We start from the raw sequence: 22,044 nt of genomic DNA on the forward strand, positions 1-22,044 counted from the left end.
GGGCGCGGTGGCTCATACCTGTAATCCCAGCACTTTGGGAGGCCGAGACGGGCGGATCACCTGAGGTAGGGAGTTCGAGAGCAGCCTGACCAACTTGGAGAAACCCTATCTCTACTAAAAGTACAAAATTAGCCGGGAGTGGTGGTGCATGTCTGTAATCCCAGCTACTCGGGAGGCTGAGGCAGGAGAATCACTTGAACCCGGGAGGCAGAGGTTACAGTGAGCCAAGATTGTGCCATTGGACTCCAGCCTGGGCAACAAGAGTGAAACTTGTCTCAAAAGAAAAAAAAAAAAAAAAAGAGGCTGGGTGCGGTGGCTCACACCTGTAATCCCAGCACTTTGGGGGGCCGAGGCAGGCGGATCACCTGAAGTCAGAAGTTCGAGACTGGCCTGGCCAACATGGTGAAACTCCATCTCTACTAAAAATACAAAAATTAGCCAGGCATGGTGGCACACACCTGTAGTCCCAGCTACTTGGGAGGTTGAGGCACAAGAATTGCTTGAGGCCCGGCCCAGTGGCTCACGCCTGTAATCCCAGCATTTTGGGAGACCAAGGTGGGCAGATCACGAGGTCAGGAGTTCGAGACCAGCCTGGCCAGCATAGTGAAACCCCGTCTCTACTAAAAATACAAAAATTATCCGGGCGTGGCTGTGTGCATCTATAGTCCTAACTACTCGGGAGACTGAGGCAGGAGAATCGCTTGAACCCAGGAGGCGGAGGCTGCAGTGAGCCGAGATTGTGCCACTGCACTCCAGCCTGGGTGACAGAGCGAGACTCCGTCTCAAAAAAAAAAAAGAATCGCTTGAACCTGGGAGGCAGAGGTTGCAGCGAGCCAAGATTGCACCACTGCACTCCAGCCTGGATGACAGAGCGAGACTCCATCTCAAAATTTAAAAAAAAGGATGGTTAAATGGTAAATGTATATTTTACCACAATACAAAGTGATCTAGAAAAAATATACAAAAATTAAAATTTTAAGTTTATTTTAGGCCATGTGCAGTGGCTCCCGTCTGTAATCTCAGCACTTTGGGAGGCTGAGGCAACAGGCTCACTTTAGTCCAAAAGTTCAGGATCAGGCTGGGCAACATAGTGAGGTCCTGTATCTACAAAAAATTTGAAAATTAGCTGGATGTGGTGGTGCATTCCTGTAGTCCCAGTTGGTTGGGGCTGAGATGGGAAGATTGCTTAAGCCCAGGAGGTGGAGGCTACAGTAAGCTATGATTGCACCACTGCACTCAGCCTGGGCAACAGACTGAGACCTTGTCTCAAGTAAAATAAAATTTGTTTTGAAACAGTCTATCCAATGTAGTTTTAATTCTCATCTTTCTCTCTCTTTTTTTTTTTTTTCTTGAGATGGAGTCTCGCTCTGTCACTCAGGCTGGAGTGCAGTGGTACAATCATAGCTCACTGTAACCTAGAACTCCTAGGCTCAAGCAGTCCTTTTGCCTCAGCCTCCTGAGTAGCTGGGACTATAGATGTACACCACCATGCCCAACTAATATGTTGTGGTGGTGATGGTGGTTTTGTAAAGACGGGATCTTGCTATGTTGTCCAGGCTGGTCTTGGCCTCAAGCGATCCTCCCACTTTCACCCCGCAAAGTGCTGGGATTACAGGATGAGCCATCTCACCTAGCAAAATTTTCTTGTTTTTTTTTTTTTTGACTGAGTCTCGCTCTGTCGCCCAAGCTGGAGTGCAGTGGTGCGATCTCGGCTCATTGCAACCTCCGCCTTCTGGGTTCAAGCGATTCTCCTGTCTCGCCCTCCCGAGTAGCTGGGACTACAGGTGCGTGTCACCACACCCAGCTGATTTTTTTTATTTTTAGTAGAGACGGGGTTTCACCATGTTAGCCAGGATGGTCTCTATCTCTGGACCTCGTGATCCGCCTACCTCACCCTCCCAAAGTGCTGGGATTACAGGTGTGAGCCACCGCGCCCGGCAAAATTTTCATCTTTCATTATGAGTGAGATAGAGCATCTTTTCAGATACACATCATTGATATTTTTATCTGTGAATTCTGTTTACTTCCTTTCCCCATATTTTTTCCTAGTTTATTGTCTTTTGACTTGGTTAATGATGTTTTTTATTTTTCTGTTTTTTTCTCCAAGCAAAAGTATTTTATTTTTATGTAGTTGAATTTAGTAATCTTTTCTGTGGCTTCTGGATTTGGATTATAGGTTTCCCCATTTCAAGATTATAAAGAAATTATTCAGTTATTCTATGTTTTCTTTTATGATTTCATTTCTTTTTTAAGACAGAGTCTTACTCTGTCACCCAGACTGGCAGTGGCTCACCGCAGCCTCCGCCTCCCGGGTTCAAGCGATTCTCCTGCCTCAGCCTCCCAAGTAGCTGGGATTACAGGCGTATGCCACCACACCCAGCTAATTTTTGTATTTTTGGTAGAGATGGGGTTTCACCATGTTGGCCAGGCTGGTCTCGAATTCCTGACCTCAAGTGATCTGCCCACCTCGGCCTCCCAGGGTGCCACCCACGCCTGGCCTATGGTTTCATTTATGTTTAAATCTTTGATCTATTTCAAATATATCCTGGTATATATGTGAAGTATAGTCATAATATCTTGCACATGTCTAGGTATTTAACCTTTTTGATGAATTGTACTTGGGACCTTTCTATTTTCTAAACAGTGGTTACATTAATTTGTACCCAGCATCCTTACTGATTTATTATTTATAACAAGTTTTTCAGTTGATTCTCTTAGGCTTTGCAGGTATACTCTCATATCATTTACAAATAATGGTAATTTTACCTTCTCCTTTCCAGCTTTTAACCTCTTTTCTTCCTTCCCTGTTTAATTGCTTTAGCTAGTGTCTTTAGAATAATGTTAAGAATGCTGTTGATAACAGACATTCTAATGTTGTTCCCGACCAGAATTGGAATCCTGTTAGTATAGTAGCATTCTTCTGTGGCATCTAGTTTTTTCTATTTTAAATAAACATATATTGGTTGCTCTTAGAATGCTTTTTTAGTCATTATTTGTTCAAAATAATTGTTGAGCGCCTACTGAGTGCTAGGGAATATGGCAGTGAGCTAAGGGTCCCCTCATTTCCTGGAGCCCATATTCTAGTAATTTTTTAACTCACCAAAGAAACACAGATTAGGCCATGCACAGTGGTGGACGCCTGTAATCCCAGCACTTTGGAAGGCTGAGGTGGGTGGATCACTTAAGCCCAGGAATTTGAGACCAGCCTGGCAATGTGGTGAAACCCCGTCTCTACAAAAAATACAAAAATGAGCTGGGCATGGTGGTGCGTGCCTGTGGTCCCAACTACTCAGGAGGCTGAGGTGGGAGGATGGCTTGAGCTTGGGAGGTTGAGGCTGCAGTGAGCCCTGATAATGCCACTGCCCTCCAGCCTGGGCAACAGTGCCAGATCCATTCTAAAAAGAAAAGAAAAGAAAAGAAATGCAGATGAAATCAGCTTTGAGATCATTATTTTACAGTTATTGCGGTAGGAGAAATTTTAATGAAAGAGCTGCTAGTGTCGGCAAGGTGACAGTGAAGCAGGGGCAGGGGACGTGGTGCAAGACAGGGAGGAGGAGCCTCACCCCCGGGGATCCTGCAAGCCGCATGAGACCTTGGTGAGCATTTTGGTATTTGATCCTGAGACTGAGGGGGAGCCACTAAAGGGAGTGAGATGGGTTTGAGTGGCTTTGCCTTAGAAAGCACTCACATTTGGGATTTGGGATGTAGAGACTGAACTGGGGAGGTCCAGGTAGAAGTGAGGAGAACAGCCAGGCCACAACCAAGGTGCCCCATGAGGGAAGCCAGTGGCATGGACCAGAGAGTGACATAGGGATGGAGAGCGGCAGGTTGCACTTCAGAGGTGTGGAGCAGGGATTTAGGAATCCCTGTATGGGGGCGGGCCTGAGGGCTTCCAAAGAATAGAGTAGGGGGAGGGAAAAATAGAAAGTTTACAGGGGAGAAACCTGGCAGACACTGCCTTAACCAGATGACCATGGTTAACATCACCAGAGCTAAGTCATGGTGGTATCATGTACTTCTTTCTCTGATAGGATCAGAAGGGCACCTGACTTCTGTTGTATGCTCCTCCAAAAAAACCAAAACCCTACGAGAACACATCACCTGGGCCTCTTGCACCTTTTAGAAAGGGCAACCTTCTGATCCCTCCCCATCCTTCTTCCTCCACTAGTGGTGGTCGTGGTGACAGGACTGGCCGCTATGGAGCCACTGACCGCTCGCAGGATGATGGTGGGGAGAACCGCAGCCGAGACCACGACTACCGGGACATGGACTACCGTTCATATCCTCGCGAGTATGGCAGCCAGGAGGGCAAGCATGACTATGACGACTCATCTGAGGAGCAGAGTGCGGAGGTGAGGAGGGGGCGTGCTGCGCCAGGCCTGGCTGGGATGGGCTCCCAAGGGCCCTCTGTGTCTGGCTGCAGCACCGTGTGCAGGCAGCTCTCCACTCCCGTGCCTTCAGACTGTGCTCGGTGGCTTTGCCTCACCTGGAGGGCCTGTTCCCACTCCCCTCTCTGAGGGCTCCTCTCCCAACCTGGGTCTCCCTGGCTTCCACATGCTTGGCTCTGTACTTCTGAGGGCCCCTGGCCACCACTCTTTCCCTTTCTCCCTGTTGTTCAGTTCGGGCCCATGGCTCACTGTGAACCCTGTACTGCCCGCTCCCAGCCAACTTGGGCACTTGAAGAGCCTCTTCCATGGGACCCGGCGTCTGGGGTTGGGAGGACAACAAGGGGACTGCAGACCACCAAGCTGAGGAGCTCTGGGAGGCCAGCCATGGGCATTCCCAGTGTTGATAGAGCCCCTAGACAGAAGGGAAGGACCCTTCTGGAGAAGCCAGTGCCATGTTGGGTAGTTCACCCTAGTCTGCGGGATGAGGCGCGATGTTTACACCATCAGGGAGCCCCCACCCGAGGGGAAGAAACAGGCTTGCCTTAGGGGAATCCCAGTTGGAGGGGCAGTCAGGGACCTGGTCCATGCGAGCAGGCAGCTCTCCTGTCCAGCAGGCTGGGAAGGGTGTTCTTGCAAGCCCAGCCCTGGGGGGCAGTCTGTGAGCTGCCCACTGCCCTCTGGAGGGTCCAGGGCAAAAACCCCTTTGGTGGACTGCCAGGCTTCTCCAGTGGCAGCTGTCAAGCTGTGCCCAGACGTCTCCAGGAGCACTGGGCCCTGGCCAGGGTGGGAATGGAGCACCAAGTTATCTGGTGCTTCCCCACTGTGGGCGGGAGGGCTTTGGCCCCAGGCCTGGTCTGCTTAGTCCTGGAATGGATGGATTGGGCAACAGCCCAGAGCCCAACAGCCATACCGTTTTGAGCGTGGTGTGTAGTGGAGGACTGGCCAAGGCTGAGGATCAGGGACTGAGGAGGGAGTGTCTGCAGCCCTCACACCACCTCCACCAGCTCCTGCTGCCTGGCTCTGGCTGAGATCTGAAGCTGTTCTTATGCCCCCAGCTTGGTTGCAGGGTGGAACCGTAGGAGACATGCAGCCTTTGGTGGTACAGTGAAGCAATTGAGCACACCCCCTGAGCTGGCCAGAGAGGAGAGGAAAATCAAGGGTGGGGTCTGGTGTGCTGACCCCAGGCCATCTTGCCCCAAGGAGGTTTAAGCTGTGTCTTGTCAGCTACCTTTGGGAGTTCCCCCCACACCAATACTGTCACCTACCTCTCCCCACCCCCTGAAGGCAGCCCCCAAAAGGACCCCATGGAGAATTTACAGTCCCAGAAGGATTGCAGGCCGGGGCCTGCCCACCCTGCCTGCCTGAGCCTTTAGCCGGAGCCCACACATCCCTGGCTTTCAGAGCCTGCCTGCCTCACAGAGCCAGCGGCCAGCTCCTAGGCCTGCCCAGACTGACTGCCCGTCTGGTGTCACTCATCTCATTCTGTCGGCCAGGATTCCTACGAGGCCTCCCCGGGCTCCGAGACTCAGCGTAGGCGGCGGCGGCGGCACAGGCACAGCCCCACCGGCCCGCCAGGCTTCCCCCGAGACGGCGACTATCGGGACCAGGACTATCGGACCGAGCAAGGGGAGGAGGAGGAGGAGGAGGAGGATGAGGAGGAGGAGGAGAAGGCCAGTAACATCGTCATGCTGAGGATGCTGCCACAGGCAGCCACTGAGGATGACGTACGTGCCCCCCATGGCCCCGGGCAGGAGGCCAGGCTGGGTCTCCTCCAGGGCCCTCAACTTCTCCCCACCCCTCCCTCACCTGCAACCTCAGCGCCTTTCATCCCTTCTCCCCCTCCAGCTCCTATCCCCCAGCACTGATCCGTCCTCTGTGGGCAGGTCCCATCGGCCCCCCGGTCTGGAGGGAGGAGTGTCAGAGAGGCCGGCTTGGCCAAGGGACATTGGCCGTGGGTGTCTGGTAGTGGTGGGTATGGGCGGGAGAAGAGCAGTCCTGCACATTCCACTGGTCATCCAGCCATTTTGCATGTGTGCATCATGGGCCAGACGCTCACCGGGCCAGTGCTGGCTATTGCTGGTAGCAGAGATGACACTGGGGCCCTGTAACCATTGGGGGAGGGATGGGATTTTCTGAAATTTCCTTCTCTTTTTCCCCCATCCTTTTTTGTCAGCAGCCTGGCCTGGCCTCAGAGCCTTGGGTGGCTGCTAACAGCCTCCCCGCCTGCCTCCCTTTCCTCCTGTTTCCTTTTCATACATACTTCTCATGACAGCCACACTGAAGCCCCACGAGGCCTACCAGAATAACCTCCAAGAATAGTGTCCTGATCTTGGTCCTTCTTAGTCTACTCTGCCGCCCCTCACCCCCCACCCCCATGAATTCTCTGATCAGCCCTCCTCTGAAATCTGCTAGCTGCTCATTTTGTAGCAGAGAAAATCCCACTTGTGTATTTGAGGGTTTCTAAGGTCTGGCCCACCTGCCCTGTTCAGGGTCAGACAGTAGCTGGTTGCTGACATTTGTTGAGAATGTATCTCAGGGTGGGCCATGTGTTAGGTATGATTCAGTCCCCATGGCAGCCCAGCAGGGAAGGTACTCTTTGTATTCCATCCTTCGGATGAGGAAACCAAGCCCTGAGTGGGAATGTGACTTGCCCCAGGTCTCACAGCCAGTGAGTGGCAGAGCAGAGCTGGAGTCTGAACCCGGGCAGCTGGACCCTAGAGCCCACTTTTTGCTGCTTCCTCAGCCTTCCCTGAGTTTGGAGTCCTGATAAGCTCTTCTGTGTGTTTTTCCTTTTCACCCTGTGTATGGGTGTGTGTAAGGCCAATGTCCTGTCTGTTGTTTAACCTGGTGGGGAAACTGAGGCCCAGAGACATGAAGACTCCTTCCCAAGAATGGCTGGCATAGGCTCCTGGTCCTCAGTGAGAGACCTCACTGGCCTAGAGACCCTGCCTCACCTGGGCCAAATCCCGAATTGCCTCTGCAGTTTCCGTCTGGCCTACTCCATCTGGGAAGCAATCCCCAGAACTACATCTTTTTGCTTTTTGTCTCCACCCTAAGTTATTGCTACAGTCATGGTCTAGGGCACATGGCTGGGATTTGCTCAGACTCCTGTCCTCCCCAGTTTGACATTTATGTCATGGATCTCTTTTGACGCAAGCTGCAGGTCAGCGGGGCAGGGGCGGGGGTGCGGGTTATCCCCTTACCAAGGGCAAGAATTGCATCCCAGATTTCCTTACTTCGTGGCTGCCAGCGAGCCCTTTGTCAGATCACCCTGCCCACCGTTCTTAAGTGGCTGGCTCACTTGCTCTCTTGTTCTCTGTGCCCCTGAGGGTCGTCCTGCTGCCATGCTTTACCTTGCTGTGCCCATTTCTTCATTTGATTCACTTTCTGCAAGTCTGGGGCTGAAAGTCAAGACTGTGAACTGGTGTGGGCCTGGGGCTGTTGTCACTCAGGGAAAGCTGCGAAAGAGGCGGAGGAGACTGTGTGCACATCACCGATGACCCCTCGGAATCCAGAGGCCTCCAGCCAGCCTCAGGTACCCAGCGGCCCCATTGTGCTGAGCCTGCCCTACTCTATCTCCCCGTATAGATCCGTGGCCAGCTGCAGTCGCACGGCGTGCAAGCACGGGAGGTTCGGCTGATGCGGAACAAATCTTCAGGTGAGCTTTTGTTCCAGTGCCCTCCCCTTCAAGTGGCCAGCCTCAGCCTCCGAATCTCCCTCCTGCCTCTGCCTTCTCCCCCACTCCCTCCACCACCTTCCTGCCACAGCTGGGAATGGGCAGCGTGGGGGGTGCCCTCTCTTCTCTCCCACTCCCCACACTCTCCTCACAGCTCCAGCCAAAAGCCTCTTCAATGGGGCTGTCGGGGCAGGGGTGCAGCTCTGAGCTGAGCTGGGTGCTCCCTGGGGTCAGGGCCAGGGCCAGGCTCCCAGGCACCTGCTCTCTGGGACTCTGAGTATCTGAGATGGTAACCCCCTCCCATACACTCCCTTCCCTCTCCTTTCTTCTCCTTCCTCTGCCCCTCACTTTCCCCCACATTTTTTGGTAACAGCCTCTGACCAGAAAGTAGCTCTGATGTGGTGGTCCCACATGTGTGTCCCAAGGGGGAAGTGGGGGATGGCTCTTATCCAAGGACACATCCCAAGGAACAGCCAGGACTTCCTGGCCTCGCCTGTTCCCTCCCTCCCTCCCTCTTGCAGGCTGCTTGGAGCTGGCCTGAGGTTAGCAGGGTGGTGGTGGGGGGAGTTGTCTCTACAGGACCTCTGCCCAGGCTCCCCAAGGCAGGCACAGTGGGGCCTCACTCTGCCTGGGCTTCTCTCTCCATCTCTCAGTCTCTCCTCCCCACACCTCCATCTCTCTCTCTTTCTCTCTCTCTCTCTCTGTTTCTCCCTCTCTCTCTTTCTCTCTCTCTGCCCCCCCCAACTATATTATTCATTCCATCCTCCTATGCATCCTAACGGTTATTCTTTTGAACATTAAGCATGCCCCCCCAAGCCCCTCTCATCCAAGCCCTCCCCATGTATCTGCCTCTAAAGGACATGCTATCCTGAGGCCTCAACCCTGAGTCCCTTTCCCAAGCCTGGAATCTTGGTTGCATGTAGGTCTTGCTCTGCATCACCCCAACTACACCACACACGGACAGCTTCTGGGTCTCTCTCTCCACAAGGAGGTGTTCCAGGTGCGGCCTTCTCAATGGCCCGGGGCGCTTCTCCCAGGCACCCATTGATTCTTACCTCTAAGGTCCTCCTGGCCAATCCTGGCCACCATTCTCCTTTTGTCCAGGGGAACCTGGACTGTTTGTGGCTGTAGTCTCCACCCTGTGGCCCTGAGGTGGCTCCCTAGCGAGGCCCGCCTCCCCTGCGCTGCGGTGAGGCTGAGATGAGGTCGTGTCTTTAACCGCCCCTGGTTTCCAATGGGCCAAGAGCCTTCCTAGCCTCGCAGAGCAGCCTGGCCCAGCTTCTCTTTTGCTCCTGTGATTCAACACCTGTTACAGGACCCCTCCTGGGCACCCCTGGCCTTGAGCTGGGCCCGCCCTGGAGTTACGTATTGTGGCTTGTGTGGAGCCAGCAGCCTGCCCACCGTCCCCTCCTTCTTTGGAGGCAGATCTCTCGTATTCTTTCCCTCCCGGCTGCTTCTCTCCGTCTCTGTCACCCCAGGCTGGCTGGGCAGGTCTGCCCGAGCCCCATCTCTCTCTCTCTTCCCAGTTGGTGTGTGTGTCTCTCCCCCTACCGACCTCTGGCCTCTGTTTTTCTCCCTCCGCCTTCCCTGCCCCACCTGGCCATCTACCTTGCCCCCTACACCCGCTAGTCTTTCTCTCTCTGATTGCCTCTTTCTCTTTCTTCCTTTTTCCTCTTCCCCTTTCCCTCTCTGCCCCCGTCCTCTCCCCTCGGGTCCCGCCCCCGGGAACGCCGTGTGTCCAAAGCTGTTGACTAACCCACTGCGTCTGTATCTGAATGCTGTCTCCAGGTCAGAGCCGGGGCTTCGCCTTCGTCGAGTTTAGTCACTTGCAGGACGCTACACGATGGATGGAAGCCAATCAGGTTGCTTTGCCGCACTTGAACCCCCCCCCAAACAAATACTACTTTGTAATCGAGCGCTCCCCATCGCCTGATTCTTATGGACACAGTTCCCTGCCCTGTGGCCCTGTGTCCCATCCCCCCGCCCCCTCTCTCCCCTTCCTGACCCTCACTATCTCCTCTTCCCATCTCTCGCTACCCCACTGGGCTTCTCATCCAGAGCCCACACTCACCACTGGCCCCTTCCTACCACCAGGCACTAGTGCTGCCCCTTCACCTCTCCCAGCTGAGCGTTCAGAGAAAGAGCTGCCAGGGTGGGTTCTTTCACCTAGCTTCCCACTCCCCCGGGGCTGGTGGGGGGGGCACCCCTCTCTGGGGTTAGCCAGAGCCAGGACCTCATTCCACCCTCAGGACCACTGGAAGTCCTGCCAGTAAGGAGCTTAGCTATTGGCACAGTCACTAGCAAGACTCATTTTGTCAGCCCCATCCCTGCATGTGAATTTGGCCCTTTGATTTTCATGCAAGGGGACAGCACTGCTCTGTTGATCTCAAGTTCCCGTCGAGTATGATAGTTTTATCGACACCCTGGCCTCACTTCGCCGCCGCTACCCTTCCTATCACATCTCCGCACTCGCAGGAGGCACCACCTCAGGCAGCTCTGTCTTCTCGGCAAGGACCTGTGCACAGTCAGCCCTGGGGGGAGCCTGTCCCCCAAGCCTGGCACGGGATCCCAACTCAGCAGCTTTGGGACCTCCGAGACCCAAAGATCTGCCTGGTCACCCACCCCTGCCCAGATCCCTGGTGTAGGGCACTGGAGAGAAGTTTCAGGGGAGGAAGGGGCAGAGGTGGTAGAATGGGGGATCCCGGCAGAGGCAGCCCTGGGGCCGTCTCCTCGGGGTTGGTAGGCTAGTGCCATGGGCCCAGGACCCAGCCATCCATGGGAAGACGGCCTCATGGCAGAAACTTCCATCTGTTCGAAATGGCTCTTTCTTTTTCCCCTTCTCCAGCACTAGCGCACCTGCGCTCTCTTTCTCTTTTTCTCCCCTCTCCCTCCCCCTCCCTGTCTCCCCTCACCCCCCAAGTGTAGCCTGTGTAGTCCTGGCCCTGGGTGTGGCCTGGCAGTGTCAGGGCCGAGTGGGGGTTTCTCCCCACTGTCCGGCAAGCGTCGGTCAGCCGAACACTGTGTGCCTGGTGGTGTGTGTTCACATGTGTGCGTGCGTGTGCCCGGCAGAGCAGCAAACAGCTGCGCCCGAGAGCTGTGGCGCTTTCCCTCCCTACCTCCCTTCTTCCCTCCATCCGCTCTCCGACCTCCCTCCGTTCCCTGTCCCTCATCCATCCAGCTGAAGGGCTCGCTCACTCTCTTCTCCTGTGCTGAAACGGTGCGTGGGGCACTGCTGCCTGGACCTCACTGTGCTCTGCTTTTTCCCGCAGCACTCCCTCAACATCCTGGGCCAGAAGGTGTCGATGCACTACAGTGACCCCAAGCCCAAGATCAATGAGGACTGGCTGTGCAATAAGGTACAGGGGCGGTGGGCAGCAGTTGTCATGGACAGAGACAGCAACAGCAGTGGCGGCGATCCCTCCCTTCCTCTCCCGCTCTTTCTCCCTCCATCTCTCCCCCTCCCCCAATCTCTCCTCTCCCTCTGTCTCTCTCTCTCTCTCTCTCTCTCTCATTCTCTATCCCTTGCTCGCTCAGCTTGAGTAGTCACCATTCCTAGCCAGCCATATACAAATGTGTAGTGAGCGTTCACTTGGTGCAGGCTCTGTCCTCCTAAAATGCAGTCTTGCCTGGAGTTCCAGTAGACTTTAAGGAAATATATACGTGGATGATGAATTAGTGACAGTGTAGACTTGAAGTGGTGGTGTGGAGAATGTGGGCTTCAGAGCCAGACTGGCTGAAATGAGACTATCCCAGATCGGCCTTGATTTTGGCCAAGGTGCTTAGCCTCTCTTTGCCTCACTTTCCCCATCTCTAAAATGTGAATATTAATGACACCTCTCCCAAAAGGTGGTTGGGAGGATTCAGCTGTGTTAATGAGAGGGTAACACTCAGAACAGCGCCTGGCCCACATTTAACACAGTCGAATTGTTAACTGTAATCATGAAAGAAAAGCACAGAGCATTCTGAGAGCCCATATCAGGTGGCTCAAGCCTGAAGGCCACTCTGACCAGGCCAAGTCAAACCTGAAACTGGAGGCTATGGTTTTGTAGTCACCTCTGTCTTCCCTGAGGGGAAGCTGAGGCTCAGAGAGGTGGAACCATGGGTGAACCTTTAGCTGTGCCCTGTGCCTTGCTCCTGATCACAGGGACTTGGATGCCACAGTGGCTTCAGGTCTGCCCTGGGGCCAGCATTGTGATTCCACAGTTTGTAGAGGCCCCAACCCTCTCCCCAGGAAGTACTCTGCCTAGTCAGGGAGAGTGGTGCATCTGTTTTAAAAAAAAAAGTCCCATCAGAGGATTGGTGCTTAACATTTCTGGAGAGATAAAGACAAAGTGACAGTGGAACTCCTTCCTGTATTTCCAGATAGCCTCAAAACCAGGGAATTCTTTTTTTTTTTTTTTGAGACAGGATCTGGCTCTGTCGCCCAGGCTGGAGTGCAGCAATCTGGGCTCACTGCAACCTCTGTCTCCAGCGCTCAAGCCATCAGCCTCCAGAGTAGCTGGGACCACAGGCGCATGCCACCACGCCCACTAATTTTTGCCTTTTTTTTTTTTTTTTTTGGTAGAGACAGGGTTTCGTCATGTTTGCCAGGCTGGTCTTGAACTCCTGAGCTCAAGCAGTCCTCACGCCTCAGCCTCCCAAAGTGCTGGGATTACAGGCGTGAGCCACCACGCCCAGCCCAAAACCAGGGAATTCTCTTGAACTCCTTCCCCTCCCCTGCATCCTGTTGGCCACCAGGTCCTGTCACTTCCATCACAGAAACGCCACCTTCCCTCCCTCGCCATTCCCGCTGCTCATGCCAATCGTCACGCTCTCACCCACTCGCTGTGGAGCCCTCTCTGGTATGCTGGCCTCTTGTCCTCTTTCTCCCACGCCCTCACCTGGAACATTCCTCAAAACCACCTCTGACTACCCACGCCTCTCCTCGTCTGCTTAACCAGCCCCAGCTCAGCTTAAGCATAAGATCCTCCATTACCTAACTGGCTTCCTTCCCCGGCCTTGGCTTTTGCTTCTCCCCTTACTCTCCCACACCAGTTTCGGAAAGTCCATTGTTCCCTCCGATAACAATCCCTCCCCAGCAAGGCTTAACAAAATGAAACTTCTGGGCATCCCAGGTCACACCTCCCTGCTTCTGTGCAGGGACTGTCCCTGCCGAGTAAATGGCACCCCACCCCCAGCCCATTTCCCTCCCGGAGCCCCTGCTGGATGGTCCATGCAGACCGACCTGCCCCTCTTCATGCTGCATCTGCCCCTGTGCTATTAGGCCATGAGGGCAGAGACCATGTTCTGGCCATGTGCAGCAGGGCCTGGCCCAGGAGTGGTGCTTAGTACCTGAGTCTGGAACAGAGATGGAGTGTCGTAGAAGCTGGGTCTGCAGATGCTGGAACATTCAAGGAAAATTTCTCAAGCGTAGCAGGATCCAACCCAGTCCTAGAGCTAAGAGGAGGGGTGCGGGTCTGGCTACTGACTTCTAGGGCTGAAACACTGAAAGGTTTCTGAATAGAGAAGCAAGTTTCAGGGAGAGGAACCTAATAAAGGGATTGAATACATGAGGTGGGGAACAGTCCTGGGAGTTGGTGGCCTTAAGAAGGCAGAGGAAGGAGAGGAGGGAGTTGTTGTACCAAATGGGGGAGTTGTTTATTCCTGAGCTGAGCGGGTTGGCACAGAGGACAAATGAGAGTCTGGAAAGGGAAGATGCACAGTACTGAGAACAACATCAGAAGGTTCAGAAGGCACCTGCCACGTAGGGGCTTTCCTTCCTGGGGCACTGCGGGGTCCCTGGGAGATCTCTTCATCCAAGTTTGGAGGGTGCAGTGGGAAATCCCTGCTCCCTCTGACGGCCTGGCCTGTGCCTCACAGTGTGGCGTCCAGAACTTCAAACGCCGAGAGAAGTGCTTCAAATGTGGCGTGCCCAAGTCAGGTGAGGCCCACCTACCTCTCGCACTCTCCAGGGCGGGGCGGTTGGGGAGAAGGGAAGGGTGAGGGGTCTGTGCTCAGGGCACAGTCGTGGAGCCTTATCACCAGCCTGTCTCCCACTGCCCCTGACAGAGGCGGAGCAGAAGCTGCCCCTCGGCACGAGGCTGGATCAGCAGACACTGCCACTGGGTGGCCGGGAGCTGAGCCAGGGCCTGCTTCCCCTGCCGCAGCCCTACCAGGCCCAGGGAGTCCTGGCCTCCCAAGCCCTGTCACAGGGCTCGGAGCCAAGCTCAGAGAACGCCAATGACAGTGAGTCAGTTGTTCCTTCTTCCTCTGTGCCCTAGGGTGTCGGGCTGGGCTCACCAAGACCAGAGAAATGGCAGTGAGCAGGACCTCATCCTCATGGAATCTCCACTTGGTGCGGGGATAGACATTTGATGTAGGGAGAACAGGGGGAGTGGCAACATCCCACCTGACTTTGGGGGTGTGTTGGGAAGGTTCTCAGCAGACAGGCAGCCAGGCTGGCACCTGGACCGCCAAGCAGAGTTGATCCTGGAGGAAGCAGTGAGGGAAGCGGCAGTTGCAAAGGCACGGAGCGGGTGGGGGCAGAGGAAAGGGAGCAGTGGGGGCATTGAAGGGCAGGGCTGGCAAGAGTGCCAGGGGTGTCCTCTAACATTGGGCCCCTTCCCACAGCCATCATTTTGCGCAACCTGAACCCACACAGCACCATGGATTCCATCCTGGGGGCCCTGGCACCCTACGCGGTGCTGTCCTCCTCCAACGTGCGCGTCATAAAGGACAAGCAGACCCAACTGAACCGCGGCTTTGCCTTCATCCAGCTCTCCACCATCGTGGTGAGGGCGGCACAGTTGGGGGCCGGGCAGCCAGGGTCCCGGCCCCCGGGGTGGAGACGAGGGTCCTTTTCCCCAGCCTCCCACCGCGGCTGCCAGCCTGGAAATCGGGCAATGGAGCCGGGGGCCTCCCCGGGCCTGACCCTTCTGTCCCTGCCTCCCCTCCTCCCACAGGAGGCAGCCCAGCTGCTGCAGATCCTGCAGGCCCTGCACCCACCACTCACTATCGACGGCAAGACCATCAATGTTGAGTTTGCCAAGGGTTCTAAGAGGTCAGGGCCCCACCTGTGTGCCTTCCCACCCTTCCCCTCCCCACCCTCCCACTCCCCCCTACCGCTTGGGGCCTCCTATCTCACTCCCAGTCTCTAACATCCTCCTCAGGGACATGGCCTCCAATGAAGGCAGTCGCATCAGTGCTGCCTCTGTGGCCAGCACTGCCATTGCTGCGGCCCAGTGGGCCATCTCACAGGTACTCAGACCCCTTGTGCCTCCCAGCGTCCTGAGACCTGGGCTTTCTCAACCCTCCTGCACCCTCTCTGAAGCAGGAAGGCTGGCTTGCTATCCATGGATGCAAAACCCTCTCCCAGTAGCTGGCATGGCTATTCTACCTTGCTCCTGGCTCTCTAGACCCCCTGGGACATTCCCCTTCATCATCACCGCAGCTTTCTTCCCAATTGCCTCCCATGCGCTCATGTACGACGCCATTGTGCCTGGCATTCTGTGCTGTTTGGTGGAGTTTTTATTGTCCTGAATAGGTATGATATACACATATCCTTATATGTAATATATATATGATATACACGTATCATATGTTCCTGAATAAAAATAACGTATAAGTGGTTGAGAGAAAATTGGGAGAAGAGAATAAAGAAGTAAGAAGATAGTGTCTTCCTTGGCCTGACACCCAACACACACACCACACACAGCAGAATCAGCAGAATCAGCCCTGGAACATTTTGGCGTTCGTCTGTTTTTCTGTCTTGTGTTTGCCACTGGCCTATTTGTTCTCTTGTGGCCAGGCAACCCTCGCTTTCCACTTGTCTTAAGGCTGCATGCTTTGTCTGTCAGGTAGAAATACTAGCCCCACGTGTGGGACAGATGCTTCTAGCAGGTTCCCCACCCCCCATCCCCACACCTTCCTGTTCTAATGAACCCCTCCCACCTGCCCTTCAGGCCTCCCAAGGTGGGGAGGGTACCTGGGCCACCTCCGAGGAGCCGCCAGTCGACTACAGCTACTACCAACAGGATGAGGGCTATGGCAACAGCCAGGGCACAGAGTCTTCCCTCTATGCCCATGGCTACCTCAAGGGCACCAAGGGCCCTGGCATCACTGGAACCAAAGGGGATCCTACTGGAGCAGGTGAGCCCCAGCATCTCTTTCTGCAGCTGTGGTGGGGGCCAGCAGGCATAAAGTCCCCGGCCCCATTATTCACAGGCATTCTCCCTGCCCTGTCCCTCCTTACAGGTCCTGAGGCCTCCCTAGAGCCTGGGGCCGACTCTGTGTCGATGCAGGCTTTCTCTCGCGCCCAGCCTGGTGCTGCTCCTGGCATCTACCAACAATCAGCTGAGGCGAGCAGTAGCCAGGGCACTGCTGCCAACAGCCAGGTGAGTGAGCCCTGTGGGTATGTATCCCGGGGAGGCAGGCAGGCGGCAGGGGTGGCATGGGCAGACACTGAGCCCTGTTCTCCTGTCTGGCCCCATGACCAGTCGTATACCATCATGTCACCCGCTGTGCTCAAATCTGAGCTCCAGAGCCCTACCCATCCTAGTTCTGCTCTCCCACCGGCCACCAGCCCCACTGCCCAGGAATCCTACAGCCAGTACCGTGAGTAGCCACAGCCTGTGGGTAGGGGTGGGGAGTTCTTAATAAAGCAGGGAATAGTGTGACCCCATTCCCCTCACCCCCTAGCTGTTCCCGACGTCTCTACCTACCAGTACGATGAGACCTCTGGCTACTACTATGACCCCCAGACCGGCCTCTACTATGACCCCAACTCCCAGGTAATAGGGCAGCCCAGGGAGGGATGGGATCGGGTCAGGTCGCGTCAGGAGCAGCTGGCCCTGCAGGTTCCCTTCACAAGGTCTTCCCTCACATCCCCTCTTCCCTCCTCCTCCCTTAGTATTACTACAATGCTCAGAGCCAGCAGTACCTGTACTGGGATGGGGAGAGGCGGACCTATGTTCCCGCCCTGGAGCAGTCGGCCGACGGACATAAGGAGACAGGGGCACCCTCGAAGGAGGGCAAAGAGAAGAAGGAGAAGCACAAGACCAAGACAGCTCAACAGGTGAACACCAGGGTCCAGCAGTCACTGGCTGGCTGTGTGATGTCTTCCAGCAACGGCACTCTGTCAGCTCTTGCCCTCTCCTGCCAAGGGAGATGGCGGGCAGGTGTGGATGTGGGCAGTGACTGCTTAGCAGACCATGCTCTTGCCCCAGCTCTGCTCTTTGCTGAATGGCCTTGAGCCAGAGCAGTCTCCTCAGTGTGTGGCAGGGTTGCCCAACTCCAGGAGGTGGCTTGTGCCATCCGAGTGAGCCCTGTCAGGTGTCTTCTGTCCCATGGTGGGGACCCTCACATTCTGCTGGTGAATATACATGTATGCCAGAGAAATTCTCACAGGCCATAAGGGGGTGGGCAGGAAAAAAGCCCTGCAGTGTTTTGTGGGAGTGGGCAGATGGAGGGCACCTCAGTGTCTCTCTGTGGAGAAAGGGTGTGACACTGTGAGCGTAGCGTTTACAAGCAAGCACTAAGTGTTCCCTCAGCAACCTGATGAATTCTAAAAATGGTGCTGTGCTGGGGGGAACGTGGAAATATAGAATGTGGCATTGTGTCATGCATATAAATTAAAGTTATACACAGATAAACATTCCTATGCATTTTTAAATGATAAAATGGAAATGCACAACAAATGTGACAGCGTGGGTGTATGTCAGGGGAAGAGGAGTGTCTTCATCCATTTGCTGCTCCATAACAATACCACAGACTGGGTAATTTATAAGGAAAAGAGATTGATTTGGCTCACAGTTCTGTAGGCAGGGAAGCCCAGTGGTGTTGGCATCTGGTGAGGGCCTTCTTGCTGCATCATAACATGGCAAAGGGCAAGAGAGCATGCATGAGAGCAAGAGAAAATTGGGCCAAACTCCCCCTTTTTATCTGGAACCCACTCAGTGATGGCATTAAATGGAGACTCAAAAGGTGGAGGGGGGCCGGGAGCCGTGGCTCATGCCTGTAATCCCAGCAGTTTGGGAGGCTGGGGTGGGCAGATCACCTGAGGTCAGGAGTTTGAGACCAGCCTGGCCAACATGGCGAAACCCCGTCTCTACTAAAAATACAAAAATTAGCCAGGCGTGGTGGCAGGCGCCTGTAATCCCGGCTACTCAGGAAGCTGAGGCAGGAGAATCACTTGAACCCAGGAGGCGGAGGTTGCAGTGAGCTGAGATCGTGCCATTGCACTCCAGCCTGGGCAACAAGAGCGAGACTCCTTCTCAAAATATATATATATTATATATATATAAAGGTGGAGGAGATGGGAGGGGGTGAAGGATGAAAAATTACTTAATGGGTATGATGTACATTATTTGGCTGATGGATGCTCTAAGAACCCTGACTTCAGCACTATACAATCTGTGCATGTAACAAAAGCACTTGTTTATTTTATTTATTTATTTATTATTTTTTTGAGATGGAGTTTCGCTCTTATCATCCAGGCTGGAGTGCAGTGGCGCAATCTCGGATCACTGCAGCCTCCACCTCCTGGGTTCAAGGAATTCTTCTCCCTCAGCCTCCCGAGTAGCTGGGATTACAGGCATCCGCCACCATGCCCAGCTAATTTTTTTGTAATTTTAGTAGAGACGGGTTTTCGCCATGTTGGCCAGGCTGGTCTCAAACTCCTGACCTCAGGTGATGTGCCTGTCTCGGCCTCCCAAAGTGCTGGGATTATAGGCATGAGCCACCGCGCCTGGCTACAAAAGCACTTGTTACCCCATAAACTTATACAATTTCTTTAAAAAGCAGCCGCGATCTCTTGAGGAGGGCAGAGCCTTTGTGACCTAATCACCTCTGAAAGGCCCTGCCTGTCAACACTGTTGCATCAGGGATTAAATTTATCTTTTGAGATGGAGTTTCACTCTTGTTGCCTGGGCTGGAGTGCAATGGTGCAATCTCAGCACACTGCAGCCTCCGCCTCCCGGGTTCAAGGAATTCTCCTGCCTCAGCCTTCCAAGTAGCTGGGATTACAGGCATCCACCACCACGCCCAGCTAATTTTGTATTTTTTTAGTAGAGCTGGGGTTTCACTGTGTTAGCCAGGCTGGTCTCAAACTCCTGACCTCAAGTGATCCACCCGCCTTGGCCTCCCAAAGTGCTGGGATTATAGGTGTGAGCCACTGCACTCAGCCGGGATAAAGGCTCCACCTGTGAACACTGTTGCATTAGGGATTACATTTCTGACACATGAACTTTGAGGGACAAAAAACATAGCAGAGAACACAGCCAGAGAGGGGCTTGGCAAGAAGCACTGGTGACTGGTGACAGAAAATAGGAACTTGCACTACTGTGTCCCTCACCTTCTGATTGTTCTGCCTCAGCTTCCACTCATCTGCCTCCCAGATGGGCCCACCACTCTGTCCACACTGCTTCTGCCACCTCACCATTGCAAACCAGTGGGGGTGGGGGCACAGGGTGTGTTCAGTGATGAGGTCAGGAGTAGCCAGGTGCCAAGTGCCTTGCAGGCTGTGGTTGCGAGTTTGGGTTTATTCTTGGTGTGATGGGAGGCGAAGGAAGGGTTTTAAGGACATTGTATTTGGGGGTGGGAGTGGCTTATACTTCATGAAAGAGCGCTCTGCTGGGAAAGGTGGTCAGGAGCCGTAGCCCAGAGGCCAGATGAAGCCTTCTGCAGTGGTTCGGACTAGGGATAGTGGCCGGCCCGTGTTTGAGGATGCAGGGCAGTGGGTCAGCAGATAGAGTTAGTAGCCCCAGGGGCATGAGGGTTCTGGGAACCTCACCTCCACCCTCACCCCCAGATTGCCAAGGACATGGAACGCTGGGCCCGCAGTCTCAACAAACAAAAAGAAAACTTCAAAAATAGCTTCCAGCCTATCAGCTCCCTGCGAGATGACGAGAGGCGGGAGTCAGCCACTGCAGATGCTGGCTATGCCATCCTCGAGAAGAAGGTGTGTTGGGGCCACCCCCCTGCACCCTGCCCCACAATCTTGTCCTTCCTTTGGGCCCTCTGTGGAGTCCCTGAATTTCTGTGTCCCTCCACCCCAGGGAGCACTAGCCGAGAGACAGCACACCAGCATGGATCTCCCGAAATTGGCCAGTGACGACCGCCCAGTGAGTGCCCAAGGCAGAGAGGGGCGGGGGCTCTGATCTGGCCAGGCCTGACCGCCCACCCTCACCCTCTACAGAGCCCTCCGCGAGGACTGGTGGCAGCCTACAGCGGGGAGAGTGACAGTGAGGAGGAGCAGGAGCGTGGGGGCCCTGAGCGGGAGGAGAAGCTCACCGACTGGCAGAAGCTGGCCTGTCTGCTCTGCCGACGCCAGTTCCCCAGCAAAGAGGCGCTCATCCGGCACCAGCAGCTCTCAGGGCTCCACAAGGTAACAGCGGATGGTTGGCAGGGCATGCTGGGGCCTGGCCCACTGAGGCTTAGCCTCTTCACTTCTCATCCTGTCCCTCTTGCAGCAAAACCTTGAGATTCACCGGCGAGCCCACTTGTCAGAAAACGAGCTAGAAGCACTAGAGAAGAATGACATGGAGGTGAGGTGTGACCTGCCCCTGGGCTCCCTCCCCTGTGTCCCTTCCAAGTCCCCATCACCTCAGGCAGCTGGAGTTTAATTTCTCACGTGTTAACCCCGTGAGCCTTCTTCCCCATTTTCCTATCCTGGCTGCTTGTGCCTGTGATGGCCTGACCCTCAGGACCTGAGCCTCATTAGCCAGATGGCATGCCCTGTGGGACCCCACTCCCCATGCCTGTGTTGCCTGAGAAAAGAGACCAGCTCCCCAACATTCACATACACATACAAACTTTCAGCAAATGAAGTACCGGGACCGTGCAGCTGAACGCAGAGAAAAGTATGGCATCCCTGAGCCGCCAGAGCCCAAGAGGAGGAAGTACGGCGGCATATCCACAGCCTCTGTGTGAGTGGCTGGGCTAGGTGAGGGGGTCTGGAGCCTGGGGCCGGGGCCGGCAGGCCGACCACTCATGCTGTGCACTGCCCCTGCAGAGACTTCGAGCAGCCTACTCGGGACGGGCTGGGCAGTGACAACATTGGCAGTCGGATGCTCCAGGCCATGGGCTGGAAAGAGGGCAGCGGCCTGGGCCGCAAGAAGCAGGGCATTGTAACGCCTATCGAGGTGAGTCTCAGGCAGTCCTGTCCCATCCCCCAGCACCCCTCACAGCATCCCCCACCAGCCTGACAGAGCCTGCCTCCCTCACACAGGCCCAAACACGGGTGCGGGGCTCCGGCCTGGGTGCACGGGGCAGCTCCTACGGGGTCACCTCAACCGAGTCCTACAAGGAGACACTGCACAAGACAATGGTGACCCGCTTCAACGAGGCCCAGTGAGCAGCTTCAAGAGCAACTTCTCCACATGTTGGGTGTCCATCCTGGGGCAGGGAAGGACAGAGTGTTGGATGGCTGGGACGGGGCCTTGCTCTTGTCAGCCAGCCCACTCCCCAGCCAGAGAGGGCTTGACCAAATCAAATTGAGGTGGTGACTTTTGTTGGAAAATTGGGCTGGGATCATGTCCTTTTTTGTAATAAAAGCTGAAAAGTCTGCATGTTGGCCTCTCCTCTTTCTCGTGCTCTAGCACAGTTGTATAGCCTATACAGACACGGGGACCCAAGCAGATGGACAGGGGACCTTATCAGGCCAAGGTGGATGGCAGTGGTGGCATTCAGTGTCTGGAACATAATGGCTACTAGAACATGGGGTTCTGACCTGTACCCCAACCCATAATATCCTGGTTATGGCCCCTCTCCCTTGTTGGTTCCAGCAGGTTATGTTGTACCAGGAAATCTAGCACCACCAGGCATGAGGCCCCCCCTGATCAGAGCTAGGACTGGGAACCCCCATCCCCTGTCCTTGCTGCCCCCTGGCTTTACTTAGCCTGCAGTCCCAAGGCTAAACTGCATTTTGCCGTCCCTAGATCTGGAGACAATGCCCTCAGGCATCTCCAAGTAGAAGACAAGAGGTACTCAGGTACCAGTTGGCCC

General features: G+C 54.8%; 1 protein-coding gene across 4 annotated transcripts in view; it reads left to right on the top strand.

Moving 5' to 3' along the window:
• RBM10 (RNA binding motif protein 10) overlaps positions 1-21,608 on the top strand; it is a 41,122-nt gene extending 19,514 nt beyond the window's left edge. For 2 of the 4 annotated variants that reach the window (XM_008961946.3, XM_003809667.5), the window contains exons 3-24: positions 4,169-4,352; positions 5,882-6,112; positions 7,977-8,046; positions 9,853-9,926; positions 11,334-11,420; positions 13,924-13,984; positions 14,113-14,289; positions 14,674-14,834; positions 15,006-15,103; positions 15,213-15,300; positions 16,005-16,191; positions 16,297-16,436; positions 16,539-16,656; positions 16,741-16,832; positions 16,952-17,116; positions 19,850-19,999; positions 20,097-20,162; positions 20,237-20,425; positions 20,511-20,585; positions 20,860-20,966; positions 21,053-21,182; positions 21,269-21,608. In XM_008961946.3, the coding sequence (XP_008960194.1) occupies positions 4,169-4,352; positions 5,882-6,112; positions 7,977-8,046; positions 9,853-9,926; positions 11,334-11,420; positions 13,924-13,984; positions 14,113-14,289; positions 14,674-14,834; positions 15,006-15,103; positions 15,213-15,300; positions 16,005-16,191; positions 16,297-16,436; positions 16,539-16,656; positions 16,741-16,832; positions 16,952-17,116; positions 19,850-19,999; positions 20,097-20,162; positions 20,237-20,425; positions 20,511-20,585; positions 20,860-20,966; positions 21,053-21,182; positions 21,269-21,394 (2,776 nt within the window). In that variant the 3' untranslated portion in view covers positions 21,395-21,608. The remainder of the gene's footprint in view (positions 1-4,168; positions 4,353-5,881; positions 6,113-7,976; positions 8,047-9,852; positions 9,927-11,333; positions 11,421-13,923; positions 13,985-14,112; positions 14,290-14,673; positions 14,835-15,005; positions 15,104-15,212; positions 15,301-16,004; positions 16,192-16,296; positions 16,437-16,538; positions 16,657-16,740; positions 16,833-16,951; positions 17,117-19,849; positions 20,000-20,096; positions 20,163-20,236; positions 20,426-20,510; positions 20,586-20,859; positions 20,967-21,052; positions 21,183-21,268) is intronic. The other 2 variants (XM_008961947.3, XM_008961945.3) reach the window with 1 other exon arrangement.
• Positions 21,609-22,044: the final 436 nt, after the last annotated feature.

This window comes from Pan paniscus, chromosome X, assembly GCF_029289425.2.
Source record: "Pan paniscus chromosome X, NHGRI_mPanPan1-v2.0_pri, whole genome shotgun sequence".
In the NCBI taxonomy this organism is placed as follows: domain Eukaryota; kingdom Metazoa; phylum Chordata; class Mammalia; order Primates; family Hominidae; genus Pan; species Pan paniscus.